This window comes from Chelon labrosus, assembly GCF_963514085.1.
Source record: "Chelon labrosus genome assembly, chromosome: 2".
NCBI classification, from domain to species: domain Eukaryota; kingdom Metazoa; phylum Chordata; class Actinopteri; order Mugiliformes; family Mugilidae; genus Chelon; species Chelon labrosus.
Genome location: NC_140338.1, coordinates 17,582,327 through 17,599,703, shown reverse-complemented (window position 1 = coordinate 17,599,703; position 17,377 = coordinate 17,582,327). Strand labels below are relative to the sequence as shown.

Genomic DNA, 17,377 nt, shown 5'->3' with positions numbered 1-17,377 from the left:
CCCCAGAAGTAATTACTGTGATCATAATAAACATTCGAGTTACTCCTTAAGCAAAAAAAAAAAAGGGGGGGGGATTGGCATTAACTCCTCTGCTTTTGTGAAACAGCAGTTATATATTTAGTCGGGCCTGGATTTGTTGTTTTAAAGCAAGACACTTTGGAAACACTTTCTGAATTCGCTGTTTGGCAATGAGGGAAGATCTCAGGTTTTGTTCAGGGTGGCGGGATGCCTACTGCTGTGAAGCTGTGTTTGAAACGGAGCACGTGCAAAAAAGAAACTGGCACAAGTATGTTGAAGGTACTGTCACTTCCCTTGGCGCTGTAGCCATCAATGACCCCAAACAACACCTAAACTCACCATTGCAAAAAATCCTCATTAATAATAATATTACACATCCCCTTGTATAGATGCAAAGTGCAAAAACTGAATTGGTATACTAAAGCTCATAAACATAACAGACAAAAAGAAATAAAAAAAAAAATCAATAGAAATACAGAGAATGATATCAGTGTAGGAGCCTAAAAAAGCATGCCGGCAACCTCTGAATATCTAACAAGTAGATAAAACAAGTCACACATGATATTCTTTTTTTCCCCCTAGGACTCAGTTTAAAATGTGTCTTTGAAGCTAAAATAAATGAGTCAAGCTAGTAAGATGCTACCTCTTTCTTGCCTATAGCTGGAAGTATTGTACTGGACTGTAACATAAAACCATAAAGAGAGGAAAAAAAGAAGCGAACAACCATCAACACAACTCTTTTACACCAAAAGCCTCTTGGAACATTATTTACAAATGAAGCCGTCATGCTTTTTGTAAGGGGTTCATTTAAAAGCTATCATTACACAAATACAACAAGAAGATTTTCTTTTTTTTCTTTTCTTTTTTTTTTTCTCAGTACTATCATTTCTGCAGGCAAAGTCACAAATAAGAGTTTGAATTCGGATTCTTTGGAGGCGGACATGAACACAAAGTTGGAGAGAAGTTATAAAGGACACGATGGAGGGGGCTTCTGAAAAAAACCAAAAAAAAATATATGGAGTTTTGTAATAAAGCAAACTCCATGCTCAAGACTGTCATCCTGTTCTTCCCTAGAAGGAAAAGTCAAATGACACAATGATAAACTGTGTTGAGAGTCATTAATTTTATAGATGGAGATAGAAATGTCTTGTAATGTCTTTCATGGGACAGGCAGGACGCATACAGGCATTTAGCTTGTATTTGATGGCCTTGGGGTTAAAAGCTAATTTGTGGAGAAATAAGAATGAAGAATGAAGGGAGGAGCGGGCAGACTGACAGGAGGATAGAGTAGCAAGTCATTCTTTAGTCTATTATTGTAGAGAAGGGCATGTTTTTATGGAGGTTGGGGTTCTGAGAGTGTCGGTTACGGCTGCGCACAGAGCTGAACACCATGTTGCAACCGGGGATTTTGCACTTGTGCATCTCGCGCAGGTGCACAGTCTTGTAGTGCACGCGCAGGGTCCCTTTGTTGCTGTACATTTTGTGGCAGATATTACAGAGGATCCCATTGCTGCTGCCATTACTGCCCCCAGTGGACGAAAGCAGGAATGGAGAGGAGGAGGGGTCCAACCCCTCGACTTTAAGTTCACCGGTCTCATCCCGATGTCCCCCTTCAGCCTGCCCCACGGCACGATGGGAGTAGTCCTCTCCCTCACTGTTGCCTTCCTCCTCCTCTTCTTCTTCTCCCTCCTCCTCCAGGTCGTCCAATAGGATGCCTTCATCGCTGCCCTCGTCTGACTCGTGTGAGGAGTGGACACTGCTGCTGGATTGAACACTGGATGTGGTGCTCAGGTCCAACACCATGTAGTCTTCTGGCTGGCCCCGGGAGAAACCGTTGGTGTGGTGGTTTTTAATGTCTTGGTGGAAAGGATAGTGGGGATACTCGTTGCTCATGGGGGAATGGACATTGTGGTTCAGGCCGGTGGGCCTGAGGCCGGTGCCTCCGATGCCCATCCCAACCATAGGGTCCAGGCCCATGTGGTGCCCAGCGTAGAGCTTGGCCAGTAACTCGGCTCGCAGGTCCTTGGGCAGTGGCGTGAGTTGGGGGTCCAGGACAATGTCGTCCAGCTCTTTGGTCAGCAGTTTACGGTGCAGGTTGATGTTGGAGCTGTGCCTAATGGGGGGAGACAAACACAGTGTCACTCAGAATGCTGCCATTGAAGACTATAGTTAACCTCTGAAATGCAAACAACGACTGTGTACTTGAAGTCATTTATTTCGTATTGTCAGTTTATCTTGCTTCTCTGAAATGGTGCCAACTTTCAAGATCCAATATCTAAGAACCAATACGTCAGTCCAGGTACAAGAACACTCACACACAGAAAAATCCACCCTGTGGCTCTCTTCAGAAAAAGTCCTCTAACATACAATGAGAGGGAGCATCCTGCTGGTGTTTACCACTGTCAGCATGTCTGCACTGCACAGCCCTCAAATCCAATAGACTCTGACTCAATTAAATACTCTACCATATTGAATGGGAGTTTATCAATTGATTCGAGCTGTGGTAATGTGATAATCGAGGGGAACTGGATAGCATATTAGCACTAGGCCCTGACAGTATTATCGCATTCGTTCCCTATTGGAGGTGGCTTAATCGAGCACCTCAATGAACATGTCTTTATGTAGCCCTGGATTTAATTAAGATGGGCATTTTTCCCAAACACAAGGCAAACTGTCACACAATGTGCTATAGCTGATGAAAGAAACTGAGTAACAAGTGCCATGCTTAAGCCAGGATACAATTAGTGATGATTTCAGTTAGCACACAAAGCCATGCCAAAGGATGCAGAGCAAAATGAGCTTGAAAATCTAATTCAATGCCTATTCGCTCCAATTTCACAGTTGCCAAGAAAGCCTGAGAAAAAGGGGAACCCACGGTACACACGTCACAAAAAAAACAAAAAAAAACACAGAAGGGAAACTTAAGCAACCAACGCCAGAGTCAGATATAACATAAATGCCTTCTCCTCTCATATCAGGTCAGCACTTAAGTCAAAATGAGGCAAAAAAAAAAAAAATGCAAACACTCAGTGCCTTTTAACGTGAAGGGTTTCCATGCAGGGAGGGCACATGTGTGTAAAACAAAAATGAAAAGAAAAAGGTAATCCTTAGCAGGACGGGCAAAAATTGAGTCACAATGGATAGTAGAGCTTACCAGCAGTGGCAGGGTTGATGCAGTCAAAAAGGGTCCCTTTCCTTTAATTATTTACTTCCCTATCCGACATTGTCCTGCAAGAGGTAAAAATACATTCATTTGAGGGACCCTTTTCTGTGAACCAAGCAACCAGGAGCCCGTCCACTCGAGCATCGTCAGCATTGTGGGGAGAGAGCGTGGCAAATTGATTGGCCGTGGCTGTCACTGCATGTGTGTGTGTGTGCGCGCGTGCTTATGTTCGTGTGTGTGTGCGTGTGTGTGTGAAAAACAGAAAATATACTACTTCCATATCGTGGGACTTCGATCAAAAAGACTGTATAAATCCTTTGTTCTTTTTTATCCTTTGATAGTACACTTGCACCCATATGGCCTTAACTTATGGATAAAATATGGGAGTCATGATTCAGTGTCCGTGGCGTCTGTGAAATACACGTGTGGACGCTTTGCCGTGAGACACCGACGTGCTTCACGGCCGTCTGCCTGATCAGCGATCAGTATCGAGGAAAATGTTGCTGCGGGGGATGGGGTGGGGTGGGGTGGGGGGCACACACAAAACTTGCTCGAGATGTGAGGGTGGGGGTGGGGGAGGCCACGGAATTTGCTCAGATAAGTCTGAAGCTCAGGATGCTGTTGCTGATGCTCAGGTAGGCAGGTCCTTTGCAACATCTCTCCATCTCTATAACAACACCTTCTCACTGCTAATAAGCTCTAAATATAACCATGGCTATCTAGTAAAGTCAGACATGCTAAACATCATGCAGTGAGTAGTCTGCAGAACGGCTACAATAGTGATTTAAGAATGCACACCACATTGTTAGAAAGTTACAGTATTTAAAAGGAAAACAGTCTGTTTTATCCATTTTACAGAAATATGCAAATAAAGTAAACTGCACGGGGGGGAAAAAAGTCCATTTATAATATATCATTTGTAACCATTCGGAAATTATTCGCAGGAGCTAAAGAGGAGAAAGAGCCCACTGTTATTTGTCAGTTGTGTTCGCGGTGCCTCCTTGCCCTAAATAATCAAGAGAAGTCGGCTGAATCCACACACAGTGGACATAAAGCCCTCATCCCTTCATTTATCAGCTTTAGACATTCTGCCCCATTTCCCGCTCCCTGCCATCCCTCCACCTCCATCACTCCTCTTCAGTATGCTCTGTCTTTCCTCCCCCAAACCCAACTCCTCAGTCCCCCCCCCCCCTTCCTCCACCTCTACCTCCCTGTTGGCCAGTAATGTGGCTGGCAAACCAATTTGACAGTCTCATCTTCGCCCAAAAGACGGGGGAGGCCTCGAGAGAGCCCATTTTTGACTGTGCAGAGGAGGGAGAGCGCGAGTGTGCCTGTCCCAATCGGCGTTAATCATCTTTAGGTTCATCGGATGGCCCTTGCCCTTGCTTTTGTGTCTGTGTGTATGGATGTTGTCTAAACGTCTCATAACGCGTAAATGAGATGGAAGGCTGAGTGGTATTAAACTGACACCGGTGGTTCTTTGTCTTTCCTGTCATTTGGGGCGTGTTATGAGGTTTTGGGTGTAAGTGGGAGGACAAGAGTTCTGGTAGCATTTATCACCCTCTGTCATTGTTGTCTCACCTTGGCATTGTCTCTGACTCTTGAACAGGAAAAGCTCCAAACAATGATCTTTAAACAAATGACGGAATAGAAATTAAATCTGCATTTAGTATCACATGGAAAACATTTTCTTGTACAAGTTACGATTTAGAATTACTTGAATTGACTTGCAGTGTTCAACTAGAATACTGATGACCGAGCACTTGCACGGGCGCCTATATGTTATTCATCTAAGAATAAAACGACTTTCTTCTCCGCAAAATGAATCACAATTAAGCTGTCAGTGAATTAACCAAAGGCATGTGATATTTAAAGTTTTTGTCTTTTATTGGGCAGATAGTTTGAACTGGGGCTGAGTGGCTTTTGTTAACATATTCTCTCTATGAGCAGCATGCCCTTTGTTTATAAGAGACAAACAGAGAGCTGATTGTGGAGCAGCGGAGCTGGGCCCACATGCCGTGTGGGGACCAAGGGAAAAGGAGGGAGACAGAGAGAGGAAGGAGAGGGGAGGAAAGAGACTCTCCAACATAATTAACCTTCACTCTCTCCGTTAGCAGTGGCCCATGCAGGGACCGCGGGCTGCGCACGGCTGCACCATGAGAATGTGGAAGCGGGAGGACACCTGCTCGCTGCAGCGACATGCAGTAGGTAAAGGAGCAGGGTAAAATGTTGGGGCGAAGGTAAATTATGAAAGTGGGACAGGGCGTTTAAAAAAAAAAAAAAAAATAGGTAAAGCATGTCTTGTCACCAGATTAAAAATTATAATTAACAAGGCTAATCATGGTGATGATTACTGGTGCCCGCCTTTCCAGCAGTTAATCAAGCAGCTTCTTCAACAATTGTGCCGACACTGCTCACTCCCCACAATAAATATACTATCATTTACCTCCGTTCAGCAGGCAGCCAGGAGGCTGGGGCAAAACACCTCTCTGTAAAACCACACACACACTTATCTTGCCCTCGGTTTTGCATTCACAAACATACGTTACTTGCTTGCTCAAGGGCACATTAAATGATCCCTTTCTGTGTCTTTGCGGGAGTGTGTACATTATCCATGTGCACAGATGTTCTGATATCCAGGTGTCAGATCTAAACTGGTGATGCTTTTTTTCTTGCTAGTATATTTACAGTGTGTCCTATTGTGACGGTGTCATTGGCTTTTGGATGTTTTTCTATGCGCATCAAATGACCTCTCCCCCGTTTTCTTCTTCTTTGCTTTGATACACGAGCTTTTGATGCTGCTGCTGTCTGACGGTGTGTTTACGTGCTTTTGGCTTTTCACTTGGTCAATGGACTAATCAGACACTGTCCTGTTCCTTGATGTGTAAGAGCAGAGAACAAAATATTGTAATGCTGCTTTACCATATTTAATTAGCTGTGACAATAACGATAATAAGCATCCACTGATTTACTTTCCCCTTATTAAATATAACTGTAGTTATTATTTGAATGCATTTTTATATATTTTATAGATTACTACTTTGTGTTGAGTTGTTATTAAGTATTTTATCAATTCTCTATGTCTGAGGTGAACCACTGCGAAGAGCTGCTTATTAATCGTACTCCCAACACTATCTGAGAAAAAACAAATCTAATTAGGAGATAGAATGTAGTTTGACTTATCAAATTTACCAGTAATAAACATCCGAAACATTATTTTGTGCGAATAAATTTGTACATGCAGTTTCTTAATCTTATCAGAGCAAATGCTCTGATGAAAACAGCTAAATTATATTCCCATTTTACTGCTATCATTACACTCGAGCATACATTATACCATTAGCGCATTGTCCAGGGACAGATTTGATGAGAGCGGCTTGTCTATTGACTCGTCTCAAAGCCCCAAGATTTCTCAAGCTATGCGGCACTCTTCCCTCTGTTGTTTTGTTCCCTGTTTGAACCTGTGGTAATGTGTCCCATATGCTATCAAGAAAAGTATGGAAACAATAGTGTGCTTTAGTCTCACTCACCCAAAGCTACGTATACTGTACACGCCTGGTTTAAATGTGTATTATTCTCATGGCAGCTTGTCCCTCCTTGCTAACTTATCTCGTTCTCCCATATGGTATGCCACGTTACGTGCATGAATGGCATTCATATTGCAGTCAAACTCTCAAACGCAACCATGCCGACAAAGGAAGAGAGCGAGCATAATTTAGTTTAGGACTAAGAGTTTAAAAAGAGAAGGTTTTACAAGAACACATACTTTTCTTCTTCTTCTATTTGCATGTATTGTGTACGAAGGTGCGAAAGTGCCTGTATACGTGTGTGCGTGCACATGTTGCACAGCAGATTGATTCTGCCTTGGGCATTTACTATTCCTAAAACCTTGCCAGGAGAAGGGAGCTAACACACTCACTGGTGGCAGTACACCACAGCAAGGCATTGCATGCTATAATAACACTTTGTGTCATCTTGCTGCTGTCAGCACAGCTGTGTCAGGTGAGCAGCAGGGTTGCACCTTCACGGACGCTAACTTGTCTCCAGTTCTGTTCCCTCTCTCACATCCATTCTAATAGAGTCACAGACTCACCTGCTCTATTTACATGCTGCTAATGAACAAACAGATGCCACGGGAACAGCAAATGTAATAAACTGCTTGGGGTAGAAAAGGAGCAGTGACTCTGGGTGGAAGGAGGAGGCAGTGGTGGAAGAAGAGATGAGACGGTGTGCGACTGAGACAAAACACTGTGGAAAAATATAAAACTCCCTCTGGAAAGAATTAGTTTTTCAATTTTTGAAGGTTGCACCTCCGCCCTTACTTATGTTAGTGTCACTTGTTGTTAATATTACCAACAGAAAAAAAATCTCTATTCCCATTAAGGAATAGACAAAATAACAGTGTTATTTAGAGCATATATGTGTGAAAGCATGCAACAAGGTGCATGCAGTGTGTTAGAGGGACAGGACAGAATCATCTTTTTTAAGGACCATATTCCACTGAGAGATTGGATAACTTGGTTATCAATCAACTGCGGTCAGTAGTTGATTCACCACTAGAAATCTGGATCATTATCAATATGATTTAACACTTACATATAAGATTGTAATGAAGCATGACTAAACAGACCAATTTAAAATTTAAAAGTCACTCCCTGGATACAAAAAAAAAATGTTGCTCGCAATCCCTTGGGTTGTCTGTACTAACCAAACGCATTAGAGGATGCCAGTCAGCTCGCTGCCAGTGCTGCTACAGCATAAATATTCAGTAGAGTGAGTGTGTTGGATTGATATGTGCTAACAAGCCCAGGTGAGTATGGCTAGCCTCACCTCTTAATGCGCTAATAAATGCAGTGGTTTGACAAACCGCTGTCTATGTTAATGTATGCGCCTTCATCTCCCTGTGACAAGGTGAGGTAATGAGGGCAGGTAAACAACACAGTGCAGCTGGAGGGGTGATGGTTGTGGCCTAGTGCTTGTTTAAATGTGTGTGTATGTGTTTCTCACCACACTCCTGTGAACTTTGACTTGACACAGAGCAGATGTCCCTAAAATCCCTTTTTAGTTTTCAATTAACTAACAGATGTAAGTAATAGCCTATCCAGATAAGATCTGTGCAGTATGACATACTGCAGTAAAAACTGTTTTACAAGGCTTTTATAAAACTTTTAAGTCCTTATAAGACAGTAATATTCAATTGTGGAATGCTACTATTTAAACTGCGATAGATGTTAAAAATGGAATCAAACCTACCTGCGACTGTCGCAGTTACATTAAAATAAGAAGGTTACAATGGAAACTTGTAGCACTAACCTGTCTCGGCTCCGCCGGGATGGGAAAGCAGCGTTGCAGCCAGCCACAGTGCACACATGCATCTCTTTAAGATGCACATTCTTGTAGTGCAGTTTCATGCTGTAGGAGCTCTTGAAGCTCTTCTTACACACATAGCAGATCTTGGGGTCGGGGCTTGAACATGGATCTCCCTCTGGTGATTGAGAAGAAGGGAATTTGGGCGGGCTGGCACCATAGCCCATCGAAGAGATGAAGCTCTCATGCAGGGCAGCCATGCTTGCAGCAGCAGCAGCAGCTGCTGCCATTCCTCCATTATAGAGGCCATATTGGCCCATGCAGAACATGTCATAAGTTGGATCATTGAGTTCTTCCTTGATCTTGATAGGGGGCTGGTGAGTGGAGGGTGAGGAATGGCCTTTTCCTTCCATTTCCTTTCTCAAGTGGGCTTCCTCACTACCCTCATTGTCTTCCCTGTCCAGACCCCTTCCACCCCTGCTGTGCTTTTGCTGTTCCTCCACATCCATCAGCTCATCTCGGTAGAACATTTTGGAATCTGAGGTTTCTGACTCATTCTCAAAGTCTCGCTCATGGTCTTGATCCTCCGAGGTAAAGCTGTCCATACAGCGAAGCTCAGAGGCTCCGCCTCTGCTGTCACTGCCGGTCCCTTCTCTGCATTCATCTTCACTTTGCCTCATCATTCCTCTCAGAGCTAGACCAGGGCTCATCTCATCCTGGGAAGGGGACTGCTGTCCACTGCCACCACTGTGGTTGCCATTACCACTGTTGTTGTTGCTGTTACAATTTCCATTAATTTTGACATTATTGTGAAGTAGAGATGACTGGTGATGGTGGTGATTGTGGTGGATGTTATCATCGTCATCGTCGTCTTTATCCTCATATTCATCCGCCACATCAATCACTTCCTTCTCAATCTTAACTGGCATGCTAGATTTCCGAGGCTTCTTTTTGGGCGTGGGGTCACTGTTGCCAGTGAGGTCCTGATTGGCACTAGGTGTAGGTAGGCGGTGGGACATGTGTCCTGCCTCTGACACATGAACATTATTGTGTGAACCCACTCCTGCAGCTGCCAGCATCTGCTGTTGCTGGTCCATCAGGGTGGTACTGTTGGTGGCGGTGGGCATGATGGGGCTGGTGGGCAGTGACACTGGAGGACTGACGAGGTCTGCAGGGGACAGTAATGTTCTGTAGAATGGGGGCACTGGTTGAACTGGCTGCACTGACTTCAAGGAGGGGAACACCAGCGGACTTTGCAGGGGTGACTGAAGCAGTGGGTCTACTGGTGGAGTAGTGAAGCCTAGTGGTGGCCTTCCAGGGCTGGTGAGAGAGAAGCCACCATTCTTGGTGCTTGAGATGACCGGTGTACCAGGGTTTGAATTGGCACGGATGAGGTCCTTGTCACGGTTATTGCGCAGCATGGGCATGTGCAGCCGTGGATTGGGATTGGCACTGTGGCGGTTGCGGCTGCGTAGTGAGCTGAAGACCATGTTGCAGCCCTCAATGGTGCAACGATGTTTTATCTTCAGGTGTACAGCATTATAATGTATCTTAAGTGTGCCTTTATCATAAAAGGTTTTGCCACATGAGTTGCAGCACACACGACCTTTGCGTGATGTGGCTCCCATGCGGCGCATGCGGTGCATCTTAGAAGAGAAGGAAGGGTGACTGATGGTTTTAGACTGTTCCTCCTTTACAAAGTGGTGGTGGACCTGGTGGTCACTCAAGCTGTTGGGTTGCTGAGGTTGACTTTGAGACTGCTGTTGGCCTGACTGCTGTTGCTGTTGCTGCTGAAGCTGTGACTGCTGTTGCTGCTGCTGAGCCTGCTGGGTGGAAGGGGTTGGCGAGATGGGTGATGCCCGGTTGTTGGGTTCTGTCTTGGGTTCAGTGTTGCTGTTAATGGCCCCAAGTGCTCCTCGACTCGGACTCTGTCCTGTGCGGAAGGGCGATAGGGACACTTCTGATTCACTGGTATCTATTTGTTCTCCTTGGTTTGGCAGGCTGGGTTCCCGAAGCCGGAGAGAAGACTGCTCCATAGGGAGGCCATTCGGAGGCAAGCCAAGCATGGGGGCTGAGACTGGATTGATGTATTGGAATGGCAGGAGGAAGGCTAAGCTATTGGGAATATTCTCAAAATGGTGAATGCTTGATGGGCTACTGTTTTCCAGATGTGTCAGAAGCCCTGGGCTGCGGGCCCTGTTGTTACTTTCAATGAATGTCCTAATCCCGGAGTCTGTCTTGGAAGAGGGAACTGTAACTGCCTGACCCTCCTTCTCCTGAATAGCCATCAGCTCCACAATGGACTTGGTCTCACCAAAGCGCAGGAACTGCTGGAGGGTGATGATCTCCTCTTCTCGGGACATGATGGTCCAGCGGTCCAGCACCTTGCCTGCAGCATCCTAGATGCCCCAGAAGAGACAAGACAAAAATACAAACCTTTATTGATTGTGCATAATAAGTGTGGTCAAAGGAGAAGACAGAGCAGGGGTTAGTTTGTAAGGGCGAGCTTTTTTCCTCATGAAATTCAGAGACCCCTGGAGCAACATGTAACTAACAGAGCTTCGCCCTTTTCTATACGGTTTTCACTTATTCATTTATTCTTTAAATCGGTCCTGCAAATGTAACTATTAACCACTGAGTGATGAATGTATGACTGAGTTTAATTCAGTCTGCCAGTCAAACAAATCAAAAGCACTGAGTTGGGGCTTTGTGAAAAGATATGAACTCTTGCTGAGGCTCCCTCTGAACACAAACCGTACCTCAGGATATTTACAAAACTTTGTGAGCCAGAGAAAAAATGTCTAAGAGTGATAATAGAATAATTAATATGAGCCACAAATCATACCTTGGTTGGGAGGCTTTTTCTTACTGTGCTTTCTATTTCTAAGGCAGTTAAGTGCTTGAGGGTGGTCATTTAAAGAGAAAAGACACTGCCGACCTGGACATGGACAGTCATCATGTATTTATGAATTAATATCTGAAGGATGTGTAATCTTTTTAGGGTTTATTTTTGTAACAGAAATCATTCAGGTTATCAGTGATTGTTTCACCTTAAAGATCATTGATGAAACACAACACTTTATAATACATAATCATGCCTTTTTGGACACACTTAACTGATGTACTTTCATTTGACAATAGCTACCCATAAAAAATGGCAGGAATGTAAAATAACTTTTAATTCATTGGCATTTGTAGTTCTTGTGGTTTTGGGGGCTTGGAAATGATAAGAAACACGTTTCCATCCTAAGGTATCAGAAGTACTCTTCTGGGACTTGGGCATTAATCCAAATAGAGCACTTTACTTGGCTCGCATCTTCTAAGAAACCTAGACTCCATGCAAATGTGCACATTGTCAGACATGAAGAGATGGCAAAGGATTCTCAGAAAGGAATCTTGGCAAATCTTGAGAAGCGACTGTGATTTAGTTACTAAGGTTGAAGCAATGAATGTTTGACACGGTACTTTTGTGCTCTTAAACCGCATCTCTCCCCTTTTTGTAACACTGACGACAGTGCTCTTCACGAAATGATCATCATACTCTAATTGCAGTCACTGCTATTATTATATGAGATGGTAAGGGTGTTTTTTTGTGAACATGATGGAAATAGACAGTAAATTCTACAGTTCACACACACACTTTCCTGTGGGACCAGGCGCAAGTGACATCAAGGGAGTAACGCAAGCGATGACAATTAGTCACCCTGAAATGGTAACATTTCTTATGTGCTCCTAGCTGCTGGCATCTATAAAAGATAAATGGCAACTCTGGTGAGTAAAAAGCTGTAAAAACCAACATCACAAAGCACAAAGGGCCTGTAAGGAGAAAACAGAAGATAAATGTTTAAAGAGAGACAGCAAAAGAGAGAGAGTACGGGAGAGACACAGAGGAAGAAGAGCAGAAACACAGAGAAAATAAAAGTGTGAGCGGTTTCATATCATGCCCTCAGATATACTGGAGAAATAGATTCTTCTGAGACGAAACATCAATAGTCACTGGGGTATTTGTTGTTAAATATACATTAAAAAACATTTTACACTTTCATTCTGTGTGCGCTCTGGAGTTTTAGCCTGGAGGTATGACTTTAAATTCTAGCCTGGACACTATTATTTCATACTGCATGGCCATCTGGGCATTAGTACTTCCATTTGATTTAATTGAAACAAAAAATGAAAGCAAATTAGAAAGTGAATCTTTAAATACAACCAGAATTTTTTCTTAAGAAATCTTAGTTCTAAGAAGAGCCGCTGCTTTTTCATCTTTTCTAGTGACAAAAAAAATAATTAGTTTGTGTTGCACTTTAAACACTCAGAGGAGGCCTGCAGTTACAATGGGAAAGATTTTGAATAATGTCTCTGTTTCATTGGCAGTAAATAGTATTTTAAATTTTATAGATTACCATATATAGGTTCCTATTCTCCCCGGTTTGATGTTCAATTTTAAATTTAAATTGAGGTTAAAACTGCAATTTTAACGGTCCTACAGATGATAAAATAGAGTATAATATAATATAAAAATACTGATTGATAAATGCAAGGTACTTTTCTCAGGTTATAAATTATATCAAAATATACGACTAGAAAGGCTTTGTGAACAAGAGGCACTAATACAACGCTGTGTCAATGACTGCCTGAGTAAAACAGGGTTTATACATTTATTTTACCCTCTGCTAGTCTAACCCTGTGCCTTCACTTCCCCACTCATGAAGTCAAACAAAAGCCAGAACTCAGTGACACCGGCCAAACTGCAGCCCATTAGCGTTAGCGAGGGCCAGCCAGCTGTCAGAACAGGTCAGCAGTTCTGGTATGCACTGGACCCTGCCTTAGAGGAGGCTATCCAAGCACTCCTCGTTCACCGGTCAATTGAGTTTTGGAGGCCAGTCAACAAGCGTTTGGGCTGGGGTCGAGCTTGAAGCAGAGCGTCGATACAAATTCAGAAATGCAGCAATTTTTTTTTTTCTAGAAAAGGATATGAAAAGGGACAAACTTGATTTAACTTCAGTCCTGCTCTTTATTTAGCCTTTCAGTAGACTTTTCTTAAAGGCTACTGCAGTACTCTGCAATCACTTTATAGTAACAACTTCAGACCAGTATTATTAACTCAGATAATCACAATAAAAATTAATAGAAAATCCAGGATTAGAAAAGAGGTGCATGTATCATAGTAAAATGAGCATTTAAAGTGTGTTGACACACATTTGCAGACAAACACGAGCGTCTGTAGTCCTTCCCACTGTACACAACCCCACACCCCTGCATTAGCGTTGTGATGCTGTGAGAGAAACAAATATGCCATTAGAAGCACTTTTACAAGTAGGCACTCATCTTCCAATTAGCTTAATGTGGCCCTCTTCCCCCTATATTTTCCAGGCGTGCCCCACCTCTTCTTGTACACTCCCTCCAGTAAAATCTCATTAATCCACCCCTCCCCCATCTCCCCTAGTGCTATGACATATTAGTCTGTCATTATGCATCCCAGAGTCCTTTAAACAATGCAGCTAAACCTCTGTTTGCCAGGTTAATGACTATTAGCCAATAATTACAGCAGAGAGACGATGGGGTACCCACTTTATCTGGTGGACAGCTTCTGCTGTTAGTTTATTTTATCTGCCTGCCTCCATGTCTTTCAGAATTAATCTAGCAATGGCTGTATTTATTCATCTCTTCGCGCCCGCAACGCATTCCTAATTCATGGCTGTCTCTAATATGGATGTTGTGTAGTGGGTGTGTAGCGGGGTATCCACCTTGCAGATTGCTGACAATGAGGACGAGCAAATGATGGCCTTGTCACAGGCCACGGTAGCACTGTCAGTTAAAACAAATCAGGCAATTATGCAATTAGCAGGTTATGTGCTGGGCTGTATTAAGAGCCGGTTGTGCACCGTTGTTAGATTGCACGGTGTGCATTAGGGATTAACAGCTTAACGTGTATATGCTTTTCACTAATCATCACGTATCATACTCGTGACTCAGTCTTTTGGACAAGCAATAGAGAGCGATACGATCTGTTGTACACGGGTTCAAACTCAACTGATCATAAGACAGTTCACTTGCACTGGAATGGATCAGTTCTCACAATGGCAAAGCCAACCATGGGAACCACATTGATCCACCAATCACCTTGCAGTGAATGCGATCTCCACTAAGCCTCAAGGGAACCCCCATTGATCTCCAGTCCTGCTTTCAGATCCAGTTCCTTAAAAAAACCTGCTCTGTTCCCGTGTTCGCCACTTCAAGGGAGGTTAAGCTGAAGTTCCTTGTGATCTGAGAAGGTCTTGAACCTTGATGCTTCTTTTTCCATATTCTCTCTCCACCCCATATCGGGCTTTATGAATAATGCAGAGGATCTAGTGGCGAAGGGTGCCATGGGGGATGGGTTCACGTAAAGCCCACTGCCTGGAGCCATCACATCAGAGGGCAAGAGCTCCCAAGACACAGCCTGCTTCTCCATTGGCTCCCCAGTGGCAGGTCAGAGGTCGTGTGTGAACACCAGCTCTGCTTCTTCCCTTGTGATGGACCACGGGGAAATCAGTAGCTACGTCCATACGTGGGTGGAGGACATTTGTAAGAATCATAGAGGCTGAAATTTGCACTCTGTGATCTTGGTAAATTCCTCTTTTATGCTCTGAACATCAGAAGAATGTATTCTAGATGTAACCTTGTGTACGCACCGTAGATGCGTTAACAGAAGCATTAACTTCTATCTTTACAAAAAGTTGACACAAAATGAACAGGAGTTACCAAAACAGGCAACAGTGTTCCTGTGGACCAGTCACCAACACATTGTGTCACTTGCTTATTACAGTAACAGTTTTGACACAAATAAAACCACCATGTAGTGAATTGTACATTTTGAGAAAAAATGGAGATCTATTGTATCTTGAAGTGTCTTCTGATTAACAGCTGCCTTACAATACATCTGATTATCAAACAAAAGGTCTAAAACTCTATTGTGTATTGTGGAAAGAATAGCATATTGGTGGCATGTCAGCAGACAGCCTTGATGCGTCTGGGATAGTGATACTGTGGTGGAGATTACATTACAGGAGATAAAATATCTGCTGAAAAGTAATATATATATCACCAAGGCTTTAATAAAAGGTACAAATACAATTTTTGAAATCTCTAGTTGTTGAATGATGTAATTTATTTCAGGAAAGTCATGCTATGTAGCTATATAGACACAAAGGATAGTAATACCAGATCCCATTTTCCGTCTAACTTCACCCCCTTTGAAAGACACAAAGTCCAGGCTGGACCTTCTGCAACAACCCATATTCCTGATTAGAACTTGGACCAAATCAATTCAAGTTTGATTCCTGCTTTATCATTTAATTAGCCACCATGCAAAGGGCATTGCCTTGGTCAATATTATGATCATCACTGCCAGAGAGGATTGTTTCCCGGGCACTGCTGTGATTAAATGTGAAGAGGCCAGAGGGCTTGTTTCGCTGTACCAGACGCACTGATCAACCAACAGGCCACAAGATACCCTGCCTTCACCTCCCAACCTGATTTAACTCATGGCTTTGGTTAAAAATTCATGACTGTGTGTTAGTTGTTGCTAAGGGCACACTAATCGACTGGAGTGAGATTTATAGTGCAGTTGCAGACTGTGAGGATGAGGGGGGGTTATTACAGAAGACTTTACCACAAACGGGTGAGTCACAACCTGGCACATACCGGGTTCCAGGTGGCCTTTAGTAAACAGTTTCCATTTCTTTCCCCACTGACCTGTCTTTTTTCATTATCTGTTTTTGAAAACAAATCCGTCATCTTAATCTCCTGACGTCCACCATCACCACCATTTTTTGTTTAAAAGCTGTCCCTCAGCATCTCTAAAAAGTGAAAAGGACAGCCTTTTGGCCACAGCCCAGCAGAGGTTCAGATGGGGCGGCACATGGAAGCCATTTCAGGCCCCAGTGAGCTGCGGAGCAAAGTCGGCTGTTGTCTGAGTTCAGAACCTCTGAAGAACCGCCTCGCAGCACTTACATGTGAGCAGCATTTGGGTCTGGACTGATGTATTGATTCCCTGTCTCTTTGCACAAAGCGCACAATAACACAATAACGATGCCTTGCCTCACCCAACTGTGCTAAGCAACCGTGGCCGTGGTCAATGTGTAAAACTCAGCAGACCCAGTCCTGAGCTGGAGGGGATGCCTCAGAGAAGAGGGGTGGAATGATAGAAGCAGTGAGGGAAAGCCTGATGGTTCACATTAATTGAGGATGATTCGTGTGATCTCCTGGGTCTGGATACAGCAGCCAGGTCTGTCGTGGGCCTGGGAGACAGATGTGGGGGCCTCTGTGCTCCCTCCAGGGCCAATGGAGAGCAGTGAGGCGGCTGAGAAATGGCCTGTCTTGTGTGTGTGTTGCAGAGATGCTTTTCTCTCCCTCTTATATCACATCTCCTTTGTCTTGATTACTATTTTGGCAGGAGGCCGAAGCAGAGAAGGTGCATTAACATATGCTCACAATTTGCTCTTTGGCTACGCAGTCATGTGGTTGTGCTGTGTCTTGATGTATCAGTCATTTCTGTTCCTCTTTTGTGTAATACCCATTATCACATTATATCTCTAGGCTTGTAGTGGGTAGCAAAATACAGTCTTTGGCAAGTAACTGTGCTTAAAATAAAATAAGTGAAACTTGAGCTCATAAAACCAGTATGTTACAAGTTGTCCCTGATTATATGGTGTATGAAGTGTTAAATAGTTACATCCCCAATAGCTAAATCTGTTTAAATTTGTTTCATTTTAACATTGATCTCCACACAGTCTAAATAATCCACACAGCACTTTGACGTGACTGTGTAAACAGAAATAGATATGAACGGATTGTAGTGTAGGTAAGCCTCCCAAGTCATTTTGTTTTGGTCTAGCTGGGAACAGATAA

At 43.5% G+C, this 17,377-nt stretch overlaps 1 protein-coding gene across 1 annotated transcript in view; it reads right to left on the bottom strand.

Moving 5' to 3' along the window:
- Positions 1-529: 529 nt before the first annotated feature.
- Positions 530-17,377, bottom strand: part of bnc2 (basonuclin zinc finger protein 2) — a 152,826-nt gene continuing 135,978 nt past the window's right edge. The window contains exons 5-6 of the mRNA XM_084559624.1: positions 8,495-10,887; positions 530-2,131 (exon numbers count right to left, since the gene is read on the bottom strand). Coding sequence (XP_084415750.1) covers positions 1,321-2,131; positions 8,495-10,887 — 3,204 coding nt within the window. The 3' untranslated portion in view covers positions 530-1,320. The remainder of the gene's footprint in view (positions 2,132-8,494; positions 10,888-17,377) is intronic.